We start from the raw sequence: 15,264 nt of genomic DNA on the forward strand, positions 1-15,264 counted from the left end.
GCTGCTGCAACACGGAATGCGGAACAGAGCTTTCAAAATTTATACAAACGGGAGGCGGAGTTTACTGTCTATGGGAGTGAAGCGGTTTGCTGTTTGTTACTGTTGACTCGAAAACTTCGTCTTGTTTGTTTGGTTATGTAGCCTAGCTGGAAGAGATAAAGAACATGTTGACCTCTCGCAGTTAGAACACCGCTTACTTACACTTACCATGGAGGCTGTGATAGTCTGTTCATGATAACAAAGGTTCGTATCAGTTGTCTAACTCTTTCTTGGGGCTGCAGAGTAAGCTGCTAGTCACTTTGTTGGAAGTTCATGTTTATTAATCAACACAACAGTATAAGAAAACCTTTATATGAGAGCATCGTGTGAAATTAGAAAGGGGTAAACGAGTGTGTTCTCCATATGCTATTCCGTTAAAGATGCCAAAGGTTGTTGACATTATGGTAGCCTATCTTCTTCGTTCTATGGGTAGCCTACTGTCTGCGATGTGTTCGATGTTTAAAGTGACCGTTCCTCTATAGACGTTTAGCTATCGTTAGGCCTACATTGTCGCCTACAGAGGTGATAGGCTACTGGCACATACTGAGACTATTGGAAGGATCTACCACCACATTGTTGCAATCACTTATGTAGTCGGCTTCTTCCATGTATATGTGTGTGCACGACCACCAATTCTCTCACTCGCTGACGTGCGCAGAACTAAAAACAGATGGTAGCCTACTAACTTGAGGTCTTCGATGTAGGCATTTCTGAGTCACATGCAGTCATCCAAGGTCATCAGTTTTGCTTGTGCCATACCTGCTTGCCGAGTAGCCTATTTACTTCACTACTAGCCTACTTTGTTATTTGATGAGGAAATGGACATGTGTGAAAATCAATAGGCCATTTATTCTGATATAAGCTGCCAGTAAGGTGGCGGAATGGTAAATCATGCTCATGCTTTCTCTCTTGTATTTGGAGTGATTGATTACAAATCACTTATAATGTCACATAATATCTAGGACATCTTTTTGTTATGAGGTTGCAATTCATCTTCAGGTTGAATGTGACATGTTACTTTCTGCATCCATTGAACAGAGATTGCTGAATGGCCCATTTTGATGAAATGTTACTGTTGTGTTGTATATCATCTTGTCTTATTCTTTCACCCTTTCCATAACTAATTCTCTCTCTTTAGCATTTTTAATCCATTCCTTCTATTATTTTGTCTCATATTTCTAATGTAAAATGTCCTCAGTGTTAATGTCCTCCTGTCGTTATAGTGTGAATGTGATGCTGATTTGCCACAGCTTAGGCATGGGTCTTGTGGTATATTCCAGGAACGCACATAGCATCTTCAAGTGAACACACAGAAATGAGCTGGGTGACATAGGTCAGGAGGTATTCGTGAGTCTGTTTGTGTGTGTCTTGTGAGTGGGGGCCCATGCGAGGAAGCAGCAAAGAGCGGAAAAGCGTGTTTCAAGGTCAGGTGCTTATCTCATAGTCTTGTGTCTTCACAGACCCCATGGCAGACTCATCTCCACTGTAACAAACTGCATTCTCGGGGGACCATGTTTCTCAGATGAGCTACGCACACATCTTAAGAACAACAAGCAAAGGTAATTGAACGTTGCTGCTGTTCATAGAACGGCATACCAATGTGATGTGTGTTTTTGTTCTGTTGTCCCACTGTCTTACTTCAGCCATTTTTTTTGCTTCCTTGTGTTTTCAGGGCCCCTGTGTTCTAAACACCTCCTCTGTTACCATTTCTCCTCTCTCTTTATTTTTCTGCCTTTCCTCATTCACCCCTAATCTATCAAACTCCTCCCGTCTCTCATCTTTCTCCTCATCCCTTCTTCTCTCCTCCCCTCCTCTCCTCCCCCAATCTTTCCTCCAACCCTCCACCCCACCCCACCCCATGTCCCCTTCCTCCTCACGCCCCGTGAGACATGAACGGCATTGAGCCGCCACAGGCCAGTCTAAACTCAGCCTACGTGGCCGTGCCACATTCCTCCATGTCCGACGACGATGAGGACCGAGCCCAGGGCCCCGGAGGCGACCAGGCCCCGCTGCTGCCCGCCACGACGGGGCCGCTGGCCACCCGGCACAGCCCCGAAGACACCCACTATTTGGTGTACATCATCTTCTTCGTGATGGGCATTGGCTCGCTGCTGCCGTGGAACTTCTTCATCACGGCCAAGCAATACTGGCTGTTCAAGCTCAGCAACAACTCGCGCACGGATGGCCACGGGGAGCCACCACACTCAGACCTCAGTGTAAGTGCGCTAAGTGTGTGTGTATGTGTGTTTGTTTGTGTGTGCGTGTGTTTGTGTGTGTGTGTGTTTGATACTGATCCTGATGTACCTGTTTTTATGTACATGTTCTTATGAGGATTCCCCGTAGGCTGTCACATTTCTGGTTGTGAAAAAGAAAAGCAAACAGATAGAAGGACTTGCAGAAAGAGAGGGGAGGAGGGAGATAGAGAGAGACCTGGAATCCTGGATTGTCTCGTGACTGTATTGAGAACTGAGTGTTCTTTCATGGAGCCATGACAACACAATTAAATGGTTAAAATCCTGGAGCTGGAGCTCTGGGAAGAGAGGCTGGAGACTCGGCTCAGATGGAGAGATACAGATGTTTTAGTTAATTAGCTTTTCACGCAGACGGGCTACCGCACATGTACATAAGCTGTTCCGTTTTAGACAGGTCATACACAGTTCGGATGGTGATATGATTTGATTTTAGCCAGAAAGATAATGCAGAGAGCTCCACTTCTGTATTTAGCAGTCTCACTTAGTCTCTTTTTCTCTCTCTCTCTCTCTCTCTCTCTCTCTCTCTCTCTCTCTCTCTCTCTCTCTCTCTCTCTCTCTGATCTAATAATGTTCTCAGGCTTGCTCCTGAAACATTTTTGTTTTTCTGCTAATTGGATCAGGATTCTGCGAGGTACATTTCGGGACACAAAACACTAGTGCACTTAGACTGTTGGGTTTCGGTGACCTAGGAGACTGAGGTGTGGGAAACCTTAGTAGACCTAGTGAAAGGTTCTCAGGATACCACTTTGTAGTTGATTCAGAAATATGCTATGAAATCAGTGGGGTTGCAGCAAATGTTTTCATGTTTTTGCATAACAAATAAAAGATATTCATCAATCCCATGCTTGCTATTAAAAATACTTTTACACATCTGCACATCTGTGTTTGTATTTAAATGCTCATGGTGACAGATTTGCTGAAGTGGCCAGTGTTCTGCATATCATATAGACATTTTCTATGGTGAGCACTCACACATTTGAAATTAATTGTGTTTTACTTACATTGTTACGATGAATCACTCTCACTTTAAAAACACCAGACTACCTTTTTTGTAATGTTTCATTTTCACTCTGTGCTCAAGTAGCCATATAATGTTTCAGTGGCTCAGCTCTCAATGCTATAGTGACATAAAGAGTCTTTTCAGGCTTCTGCAGGTGTTCATGAAATGTATGTTGTGTGTGTTGCCTCGGCAGGACTACTTTGAGAGCTACTTAGCCATCGCCTCCACAATTCCCTCTGTCCTGTGTTTAGTGCTCAACTACCTCCTCGTGAACAGGTAAACATCAGTTGTGTTGCAGAGATATGAATAATAATGAATAATAATTAATAACACACACACACACACACACACACGTGGGCACATTGTCACACTTGGTCACGCACACTGAGGTATTTATTTGAGGCTTGTGCTGATGAGTGCAAGCACGAGCGTCTCCGAGGTGTCATATGTCCTCAGACAGCACTGTCAGCACTGCAGCATGGTCCCCTGTTCATGTGCTGACAGAGTACGGACACTGAGGAAGCCCAAAAGTTAAACAATTCCCCTATGAATCACATGGTCAGAGCAGAGGCAGTGGCTATTGTAGAGAAGGGAAACCATCGTCCCTCATTCATATGCCAACTATGCCGCCATATTTGTGACCAATCTCGTAGAGTATGGCAGTGAACACAGTGCATTAGAGGGAGGGAGAGAGAGAGGCAGAAAGAGAGACTGTGATATCTTAAAAAAGGCATATTGCTTGTGATCCTTATTTATTACCCCAACTTTATTTTGTCCCTTTGTTTTTAGTTTTTTTGTTACCCCAACTTTATTTTGGCCCTCACCTGCTGCCACAGCTTACTTTGCCCTGACATCTACAATCTATCTCTGTTATTCTCAATCCTTCCCCATATTGTGGGGATAGCCTGAAGGCTTATAAGAATACAGATGCCAGTACACCATCGCCGGATGGGTGAATGACGCAAAACTAGGGCATCGGGAGACATTTGATCATAGGACATGTAAGAAATTCAAAAGGGTGTTATTTAAGTGGTGGTAAAACTGTAATCCGGGGTTTCTCTGCAACATATCCTGGGCATAATGTACAATCTGCTCGTGTAATTCTCCTATTGGCTCTGCTCATGTAACACAGCTGTGACCGTAGGAAGTAAATGGTGTGGGGTGTGACCAGCGGTCACAAATATGGCGGTGTGAAAGCACAGTGATTTAATGTGGTCTAAACAAATTGATGTGGGAATTTGGAGCTCTTACCTTTATAAGAAAAGTGTATAAAGACCTCGAGCATCCTCTGTTTAGTAAGATGTTTGCCTACATTTCCAAAAAGAGGCAAGGCTCTTGCGGACAACACTTCAGGTGCCACCTCATCTTTCCACCAATCAGATTGCCTCCCAGAAATAACCCTCAGTTTCTACAAGCAAAGCCTATAAAAGGTTCTCTGTAAAGGTTTGCACTTAAAATGGTGCGATGGCAAGGCTGATGAAAATAAGGCCCCCCTCCTGCGAGAACAAAAGGTCCTCTTTCAGTCTTAATTGGCTGATGTGTCAGGGAGGTGGAAGGATAAATAGCATCCTGTCTGACACATTTTTCCGTGCCGTGGAAACAAATCAAATTTGGTCCGAAGACTGTCGGATCACACAAACCTCCTCAGTGGAAAACAGCACAACTACAGAACAGCTTTTGTCTGTGACCTAACAAACATACCGCTGTGTTTATGCCCAAGACATTTGAAATATACACAGCCTTCTCAGATTTAGAGAGATAGCAGTAATTACCAAAAAAATGACACGCCTTGAAACCTTTCTTGTGTATGTGTGCGCGTGCCTGTGTGTGTGTGTGTGTGTGCTTGTGTAGACTGTCGTCGCAGGTGCGTATCCTCTCGTCCCTGTGTGTGATCCTGGTGGTGTTTGTGGTGACCACGGTGCTGGTGAAGGTGGACGTGTCGGGCTGCCAGCATCAGTTCTTTGCGGGCACACTGGCCAGTGTAGCCCTGGTGAGCGGAGCCTCCAACCTCTTCTCCGGCAGCGTGTTCGGCATCAGCGGCCACTTCCCCATGCGCATCTCCCAGGCCCTCATCTCAGGTACACACACTGCAAGTTCCCTTTGGGATCAGCAAAGTACTGTCTGTGCCTTACTGTACAAATATAATAAAGTACTGTCAGTACTTTTCTATCTGTGAAGTGTCTCTGTCTGCCCATCCATCCATCTATCCATCCATCCATCCATCCTTCCATCCTAGGGTGCTCCCATCTCAGTCTATCTAAATGTTTCATTTGTTAATGTTAAATGTTGAATTTAATGTATCTAAATGTATCATTTGCCATGAGAACTGTAACCACAGGAAAAAGAGGAAGTGAATTCTGAGAAAGAAGTACGGAGGGATTGTTTAAGGAAGTGGTGTGCTCCTCCATGCACAATTGCAGCGATTGCCGCATGGTCACAGTTGTTGGAGGCACACAACCCCACCCTCGGAATTCTCGTCACGCACCGCGTGCCTGGGACACAGACGCAGGACTATACCAGGCCTATGAGTGGTCGCGTAGTTCTGTGTTGATATTGACCTTGATATATTTCTTATATCATTTACTTGAAGTGGTTTAGTGTGTGAAGCCTTACAGTACTTTGTTACAAGGTCATGCTTTACTGGTTTTCGATTACTCTGTGCACTTTGTGTAGCATCTAAATATGGTGATGCAGACTTGCCAAGTATTTGGGTATTACAGCAGCAGTCTTTGAAGCAATCAAAGGAATTTGTCAGTTTTCCAAAACTTAGATTAGAGTTTATATTGACTTCAAGCAAATTCTTTTGTGCAACGTCTAAATATGGTGATTTCCTTGATGCCCTCTTGCCAAGTATTTGGGTATTACAGCAGCAGTCCTTGAAGCAATCAAAGGAATTTGTCAGTTTTCCAAAACTTAGATTGCAGTTTATATTGACTTCAAGCAAATCCTTTTGGTCTTCAGATTTCTTTCTTTGGAAGCCATGGTCTCTTCTGACATAACCCCTCTTGAATGATGTCTTTCCTTGTGTGTGTGTGTGTGTGTGTGTGTGTGTGTGTGGGTGTGTGTGTGTGCGTGTGCGTGTGTGTGATCCCTCAGGACAAGCGATGGGCGGCACATTGAGTGCAGTGGCGTCCGTGATCGACTTGGCGGCGGCTGGGGACGTGACGGACAGTGCCCTGTTCTACTTCCTGACGGCCGACGTCTTCATCCTCATGTGTATCATCATGTATCTGCTGCTCCCCAAGCTGGCCTACTCACAGTAAGTCATTACAACACTTTACACATTCATTACACCTGGCTCATCTGCTCTGTTAACAGGTAGCACATAATCCTCACAGGTAGCACAAAATCCTCAACAGCAATACAGTTATCCAGACAGGGCTTTTGAGGGGTATAGTTGTAACATATGACACTTTATCTACATACCTAAGGGGGGGGGGGTTCACCACCACAGTGGTTTGTAGTGCCACTGCTACTAAAGATGTACAGCGGGGAAAATAAGTATTGAACACATCAACATTTTTTTCAGTAAGTATACTTCCAGTGAGGCTATTCGCATGACATTTTCACCGGACATTAGTATTAACTTAGGTAATCCACACATATATAAAAATCCAAACATTAATGTCTAAAAGTAGAGTTATGAGTAAAAAAAGTGGAATGGCACAGGGAAAAAGTCTTGAATACGCTAAGAAAAAGCAGTACATAAAGGCAAGGAATGGCAAGGAACAAACTGGAATCTATAAGTAGTTAGAGAAATTATCCCTCCTATCTGTGCAAAATGATATAAGCTGGGTTAGTACATACTGGTGGGCTATAAAAAGTTTTTTTGTTACCAAGGTGTCACACAAAAAACATTTAATTATGGGTAAAAGCAAAGAGCTCTCCCAAGACCTTTGCAACCTTATTGTTGCAAAACATATCAATGGAACAGGTTACAGATGCACTTCAAAACTTCAGAATCATCCAGTAAGCAGTATTGGAGCCATTACCTGCAAATGGAAGGAACATCACTGCATCATCAACTGGCCATGCACAGGATCTCCTCGCAAGATTTCTGACCAGGAAGACAGAAGGATAGTCAGAAGAGTAGCCCAAGAGCCAATGACCACTTGGAGAAAGCTCCAGAAAGACTTGGAGGCAGCAGGTACAATTGGTACAGAAAAAATCATAGGTAATGTACTTCACCGCCATGGCCTCTATGCACGCTCATCCCGCATGACTCTATTACTGAAGAAAAACATGTGAAAGCTCATTGAAAGTTTACTACACAACATTTGGACAATCCTATGAAATACTGAGAGAATGTATTCTGGGCAAAATTGTAAAAGAATGCAAAATTTTTGCAAAATTGCAAAAATGTGCATCACCCTAAAAATACCCTACCAACAGTGAGGTTTGGAGGTGGTGGCATCATGGTGTGGGCTGTTTTTCATCTCATGGCACTGCAGACTTCATACAGTTGAAGGAATAATGAATGGAGTCATTTTGTTCCGGGAGAATCTTTACATCCACCAGGATGATAAGGATGAGACATGGCTAGACCTTCCAGCAGGACAATGATCCAAACCATTCAGCAACCATTCTGAGTTAATACTAATGTCTGGTGAAAATTTCATGCAAATAGCCTCATTGGAAATATACTTAATGAAAAAATGTTTGACGTGTTCAATACTTATTTTCCCCGCTGTATATGCTCAGTCCATGTTGTGTAATGTTACATTACTAATGTAGTGGGTGCATGAATACATGCCATGTAAATGTATTCATGTTCTAGGCCCTAAAACGTCACACACACAGTTCACAGACATACGACACTCATCAGAAACATAAGAAATCTCACAGGTGTTTAGTTAGAGCCCATTTCTCCTGCTGTAGGTCTACTGAAGCTGGCATAGACAATGATTCATTCTCGATTCATTCTCGAAACACTGACCCGTTCCACCACTATTCTAACTGGTCTGCTTGTGGTGAGTGGCCAGAGGGATCCAGTGGAAGTCCTGCCAGCAAAAGTGGTCACCTCTCATGCAATGTTCTCATGCATTGTGCAACCCAAATAGCAATGTTTCCTCCATGCTAGGAACCCTCAAAGTATGAGTATATTTCTATACTTTAAGTATACTTTAAAGTATAGAAAGTATACTTTAGTACTAAATACTTAAGTATTTGGTATCTCCACTAAGTATGTCATGCAAGTACACAGTCAGATGAGATGGTGTGGCTCCAATGTGATGGTGTACATGAGGCACACAGAACACACATTTTTAATAACCTATGTGTGCAATGTTGTTACAGCAGCCACACAGAAAATATAGATAAATGTGTACAGTATGTATGTGAAATATAATTACAAATGTCACCTTGGAGATTTTCCCTGTAATGTAAGTCTATGATGCTGCCAAGTTCTCTCTCTGACTTGGGTCCAGTAGTAGATCGTAGTAGGAAGACTCAGATTGAGACAGATAATTGAGGAACAAGAGGTCAGGGAACACGGCGAGTTTCATGCACGAGTGGAGAAGCACACCGCAGTTTCATGACCAGTGTGTGATGTGTCGAAACTCGGCAAGCAGCCAGCAAGGGCTCATATGCTTAGCTCAGAGTGTTCTTTAGCACTTAACAATAACCAAGTCTGTTTAGACTGAATCAGGGCTGTTAGAATGAATTTCCTCAAATCCACATGGCACAAATCATTATTGGTAACACTTTATTTTAATGTGTCGCTGTTACAGTGTACTTACCTAATTAGGTACAGTGGTACAACCTGTGTAACAACATGTACTATCAGGTACTATCATTGTACTTGCATAATGTATTTGTGGGTACCTACATATAGTTGTTACATTGTAATACTGAGTGCTTTTACAAAACTTTGCCAATTTGCCTAAAATTTCATCAGAGGCAAAGAGCTGACCTGAGACCTGCTGGATGGGGTAAATCGGGTCATGATCGATTTGATATACAAAGCATGCTTAGCTTCAGTCAAGGCCTGTGAATAACATGGCTATGTTATTCACCTATTCTAATTCTGAAGGAGAATATCCTTTTGGAGATTATGATCGATCGTCTATGACAGTGATAGTCACGGTGCGTCTGTGAATGGAGGTGCGTGTATACAACGGTGTCCACTAAGCATACCATGCTTGTTTCGACCCTCTGCCCAACATAGCTTGGAGGTTGCAGTGGTAATCGTGATGAGTGTCCGTAATGGATGTGGTACAGACAGCAGGGCTAGTAGAAATAGGGCTCTAAAGAACTACAAAGTCAACCGCAATATGATGCGAACTTCTGGGTACTGCAGATTTCCCGCGATAGGAACTGTTTGACCAGAATACTTTATTGTAGGCCTATATTGTAGTAATCTATTACTAAACCACAACATATTAGGTGTTGGTATACATCTTAGGTGTTTTCCTGTTAATTTGTTATGTGGGTAATATGAAAAAAGGAAAGTAAACCTGTTTAAATATCTTCATCCAGTATTTACTGAAAGGTGCATAATTTGAGGTGCTTGCCATCCAGTGACAAATTACATGGGTAAATTTACCCCCTTCATAAACTTTTGTTTTACTCAAAGATTTTTACATTTACAGTAGGACTTCATCTCTGACCACTTTCAAGCCATGGCCTTTTGAAAATTGTATATAAAAATCCAATGGTGTTGCTTTCTTAACCCTGATGCCTAGTTTGCCAGGTTTAAAAAAGTTATGAGAGGAAATATTTTTATTTGGTGTGAAACACACACACCTGTTTTTATGTTTTTCATTTATTTTATAATTTGTATTAATATTTATTTTATCATTTATTTTATTTATAAGCTAAGGTTGCTAGCACAGGTGTCTAAAACTAGATAAAAACACACAGTTTTGTGTGGTATTTGAAAAAAAGAACATTGCATTTTCAGAAATAGCCGGCCCTCCAATCAGATGACGTTGGCAGAATTGGCCCCCAGCTCATTTGAGTTTGAGACCCCTGGCCTAAAGGGTACAGGCTTAGCATCCAAGTTTTACTTTAGCCTTCTACTTGATATGAAGCATATTCAAATTGCTCACGTTTTTCTTTGCTCTCCGTCGCACACTCTCATGTTTCCGCGAAATGTGTCCTCTTAGATTCCAAAATGAATCTTAAATCACTGAAACTGTGTCACCACATGGTTATTCTTGCTCTACATTGTTAGTATCTAGTTGTTCATGGGCATGTTATATTTCTGACATAAAAAAGAGGAATTTATTGAACGCATTATCACAGCTGACAAATTACGCAAAAAACATTATCAACTGAAGCAAAACAATGCATGAATGTAGCTTCTGCGCGCCACATGAAACACAATTGAGACAATAGATTGACCATATAGGACAACTGCAAAGCCTTATCATAGGCATGTTACATTCATTACATGAAAAGTGAAACTTATAGAACGAAAATGACAAATTACGCCGTCGGCTAAACATTTTAAACGTACGCAAAACTCATGAACCCAGCATCGGTGCGTCGCATAAATTAAAACACATTGAAGCAACAACTTGACCCTTGGACAGTCCTACCGCAAAACCTTTCTATAGGCCTGCAACGTTTATGACATAAAAAGTGGAAAATGAACGCATTTCATCACACCTGACAATTAAACGGAGCTGTGGCTGTTCGCGATTTAACTGATTCTTGAGAGCAAGGAGCGGGATATTTGCGCGGCTCAGCTCCGCTCACTCTGATTCGGAGGCATATCACTTATGTAAAGATTATTTTTCGATTTATGGTAGGTTTCTTATTATTTTCTTAATGCGTTCTGCGGAGAAGGGAGACTGGCGTTGGTCACAGTTTGGAATGAAAGGGAGAAAACAGGACAGTAACATGGTGGACTACTTTTTTTTTTTGACGATGTAGTTAAGGCGGCAGGCATGTTTTGCCAAGACGGCCGCCTTGACTGCAAAGTGCTGCGGGAAACCCTGCTACTCTTTTTGCACTTTTTTCCAAATCTATGGCCTTGTAGAAAATCATTGAGAATGCCATACAAACCTTTAATCGTTTAGTCATACTGAGAACATGTTTGTCTTCCACTCTACAAAGTTTGGGCTGCCTATGAGTAATACTTTTCATTACATTAATGCCCAAACATTGCTTGCCAGACAATGTGATTTTCAGGCTATAAAACTGAAGTAATCTCAAGGGCTGAAAATAATATGAAGACATAGGATTCTTAGATTCAGAAATATTTCACAGGCCTTGTTTTTGGGACCCATTCTTGATATAGACTACTCTAAACAAAATCTGAGATGGTGCTGCAACAACCTTATCTGATTTGGCACGGAATGACCCAATAACCAAAAGCTTCTGAGCATCAGTGTAGGTTGGGAAAGCAAAATACTAGTAATTGACTAGCTCGTCCACTAATAGATAGGCAGATGGCTGAACACATGCTTATGCACATGTACATGCACACATATACCTCAGTGAACTTGAGTATGTTAATGTATAATGGTCAGACCATTGATGTTGGGCTGAGAGGTTCAAACATGAATTTGAGTGGTCCATAAAGCATGCTGTAACAGTATGGCATATTGCCTTGATCCACTGATCACAGTGGGGTTGACATTTTGCTCTGTAACATCCCCCTCCTTATCTGAGTGATAGTAGGGTCATATCTTGCCCAGACAGCTGCCCTGTCAACTCAGCACTTCCTGTGTTCTCTAAACCAACTGATAATCCATCGTCAGCTCAGTTCTTTGTGGTTGGAAGGGTTGTATGTTGAGTGTTCATGTTTTTGGGTGCCAAGGTTGTGAATCAGAGAAAGCAACTTGAATACTACATCTTTTTTTGAAGCTAGATGTGACAATATTTTCACATTACTTGTGAAATTCTGAATGTTGATATACTGCCCTTAAGCAGAGAAAAGAGTGTGTAATGTCATCTAGTGGACTATAAAAGCATCTGATTTTGTTATGTTTGCAATTTGCAAGTTAGGGTAATTAAATAATAAAGCATTATTGCTTTATTTATACAAATTATAATCTGGTTGTGCATCTGTTCCACTCCCTTCCTTCCATAACATTGAGTTAAGTGGTATCATTTAAAAGCACTTATTTTTTAACTTCCTGGGGTTTGTTTGCCACTAAATTGTCCTTTGCATAAGCCATGACACTGATGAGGCATAAAGATTCCAGGGGGTCACACTCTAGATAAATTACTTTTGACAAATGAAGTTAATTCTTAAACCGCTCTAATGACTAAACAGTTTGTTGATGTAACACTAATCTTACTTTTCTTTCCCTCTCACCCTCTCTCTCTCTCTCTCTCTCTCTCTCTCTCTCTCTCTCTCCCCACACATCCACACACTTCCACTCTCAGGTACTACATGGCTCTGGCCGGAGTGGCCGGGCCCTCTGAGGGGTCAGCAGACGGGCATGCTGGTGGCGGTGCTGCCGCCTCGGTCTCGGTGCCCCCACTGAAGCCCATCCTGCGCAAGACGTGGGTGCTGGGCTTCAGCGTCTTCTACGTCTTCTTCATCTCCATCATGGTCTTCCCGGCCGTCTCGTCGGGCATCCAGTCGGTCCAGCACGACTCGGGCAGCCCCTGGACCACCACCTACTTCGTGCCGCTCACCAGCTTCTTCCTTTACAACGTGGCGGACTTCTGCGGCCGGCAGATCACCGCCTGGCTCCAGGTGCCCGGCCCCACCAGCCGAGTGCTGCCCGCTCTGGTGGTCAGCCGCACGGTGCTGGTGCCCCTCTTCATGTTCTCCAACTACCAGCCGCGCTACCACCTGCACAAGGTGCTGTTCGCTCATGACCTCTTCCCCGTGGCCTTCATCACGCTGCTGGGGCTCTCCAACGGCTACCTGGGCACGCTGCCCATGATCTACGGGCCCAAGGTGGTGCCGCGGGAGCTGGCCGAGGCCACCGGGGTCACCATGTCCTTCTTCCTGACACTGGGGCTGGCCGTGGGCTCGGCCTTCTCCGTGCTTATCGTCCACTGCATCTGATGGGACAGGGCACCAGAAGGTGGACTAGAGGACTTCTGGTTGATGGGGAAAGTACAGTGGAAGGGGGCACCACAGGCCCTCACATTCCTCTCCTCTCCTCTCCATCTCCAGAGCCCAGACTAGGCATCCACAGGGCATGGGCTAACACTATGAACGTAACACAAAGCTGAGAGAGAGACCATACTAAACTAACAGTCTACTTCCTGATTAGCTCAGCAATGGTAATTTTTTTAAAGAAGCATTACATTTTACCCTGCACATTTGAATAGGGATGCAGGCAAGGGTTTCTACTGTATGCATTACCTTATATTTGTATGTTTTAGATTTTTTTTGTATTTGAACTTTTAGAACTTTATCTTGCAGATGACCATATGATTTCATTGTCGTGGTGTCTCAGGATGTTGTTGACTGATCTCATTGCTTACTGCCTCGATTGATGAAGTCTTAAATTAAAGACACTCAGGCATTGCGCACATGGGCAGGTTGTGTAATGGCTGATTTGTCGCCGACACATGCGTCCTCACGCTGTGTCTTGCCTCATCCTCAGATCAGGAAAGCCTGCTGAGCTGGCTCCATGAACTTCTCATAGCCACTTTCACTTCTTCAATCAATCTAGCGTGGCATTTGGGCTGCCTTTCAAGTGTGCTTCAGACTTGCACAGAAGCCACCTCAAAGAAGATCTGGAGAGAGTGTAGGGAGATAGGAAGCTCATTGGCTGCAGAGTGGGACTGACTTGAAAGCCTGTAGCACTTCACTTTGTTTATCATGTACACACAAAACATCAGTATGTAAACATTGCTGCTGTTTCACCTCTCCATTAAGAGTACAATGATGAGCAAATTGAAATTGTGGCACAGAAAGTGTTGAAACAAGCGCCAATAGCCCTGTTTTAGGAAGGTTTTGCATTGTATCATCACCTAAAGACAGCCTTGATGTTCCTAAAACACAGCAATAATATAGTGTGCTTTTCTCTGGAAACTGCTCGTGGAAAGTGATAGATGGGTGTGGGGACGGGCCATTTCCATGATCCACCCTTGGTCTCTGGTGATGTGAGTGTGCTATGATATTCACCAAAGAGCTTGTGGAGCGCATCAGCCCATTGAGTGATCTGCATGTTGTCTTCCTTTTCTTTTCATGACCTCTTTGGGTTTACACCTGTGAAGTTGTACTTTATGAACTGTTCATATTATGTGTTCTCAGTCATTTCATGACAGTTTTCTAATCTTTTGCATTGGTACATCTCAAATCATCTAACATTTTCAAAACATTTAAGCACATTTCTTGAATTAGTGCCTAAAAAATGTGACTTGTTATGGTTTCTACCTCATGTTGACTGTGCCATAAAATTATAGCCTGGAAGATCCTTATGACCAACATTTTGCTTTATAACTGTATATCTTTGGGGGTTGATAAACAGTGGAGCAAACTTTGGATGGCACGCAATGTGACATCATGACGATCATACATCAATCCCCAAAATAAAACCTCTACGGGATTAATAAAGTACCTACCTTCCTGAGAAATGTGCCAAAGTGACTATTGGCTTATGTTTTTCTCAAAGTCTGCCCTTTGTTGAGGTGACGCAAACAAACCATCACAATTGAAATCATGCATTTCCATCAAAAAAGCATACATTGATAGATAATGAGACTACGATCATTGCTGGGCAAATGTCTGGAGTGAAAATCTCAGACCATTGTATAGTCGTCACACTTTCAGACTGCATAGAAGCAATGAATTTCTCTCGTTATTTTACTTTAAAGCAGATAAAGAAGAGGCCATGCTCCCATATGCATTACATTTCTTGCTTTTGAACATTTTAATTCGGATCTGAGAAATGTACCAAAACGATTGAGAAAAACAAACTGAATGACAGCTGCTAGCATTCTAAGATTGCATTTGGATCAAGCCACCCCTAGCGTTCTAAAACTATTTGGATCAAGCCTTCCATGAATAGTTACTACTCCTTGTTTCATTCTCTCCTAAACAGTTTGATACAA

The 15,264-nt window shown here is 42.8% G+C and overlaps 1 protein-coding gene across 1 annotated transcript; it reads left to right on the forward strand.

Annotated features, from left to right (window-relative positions):
* The first annotated feature begins 54 nt into the window (after window positions 1–54).
* slc29a3 (solute carrier family 29 member 3) lies at window positions 55–14,627 on the forward strand. The gene is made up of 7 exons (XM_042066254.1): window positions 55–243; window positions 1,500–1,598; window positions 1,712–2,255; window positions 3,485–3,567; window positions 5,143–5,369; window positions 6,388–6,550; window positions 12,631–14,627. Exons 3-7 carry the CDS (start codon window positions 1,929–1,931, stop codon window positions 13,262–13,264), a joined length of 1,434 nt encoding a protein of 477 aa, XP_041922188.1. The 5' UTR covers window positions 55–243; window positions 1,500–1,598; window positions 1,712–1,928; the 3' UTR covers window positions 13,265–14,627.
* The last annotated feature ends 637 nt before the right edge of the window (window positions 14,628–15,264 follow it).

Source organism: Alosa sapidissima, chromosome 16, assembly GCF_018492685.1.
Source record: "Alosa sapidissima isolate fAloSap1 chromosome 16, fAloSap1.pri, whole genome shotgun sequence".
In the NCBI taxonomy this organism is placed as follows: Eukaryota; Metazoa; Chordata; class Actinopteri; order Clupeiformes; family Clupeidae; genus Alosa; species Alosa sapidissima.

Coding starts and splice junctions, on each gene's coding strand:
- slc29a3 (XM_042066254.1), top strand. CDS start 1,929: ATGAACGGCATTGAGCCGCCACAGGCCAGTCTAAACTCAGCCTACGTG. Junction 5,370..6,387: donor CTCCCAGGCCCTCATCTCAG/GTACACACACTG, acceptor GTGATCCCTCAG/GACAAGCGATGGGCGGCACA. Junction 6,551..12,630: donor CCCAAGCTGGCCTACTCACA/GTAAGTCATTAC, acceptor TTCCACTCTCAG/GTACTACATGGCTCTGGCCG.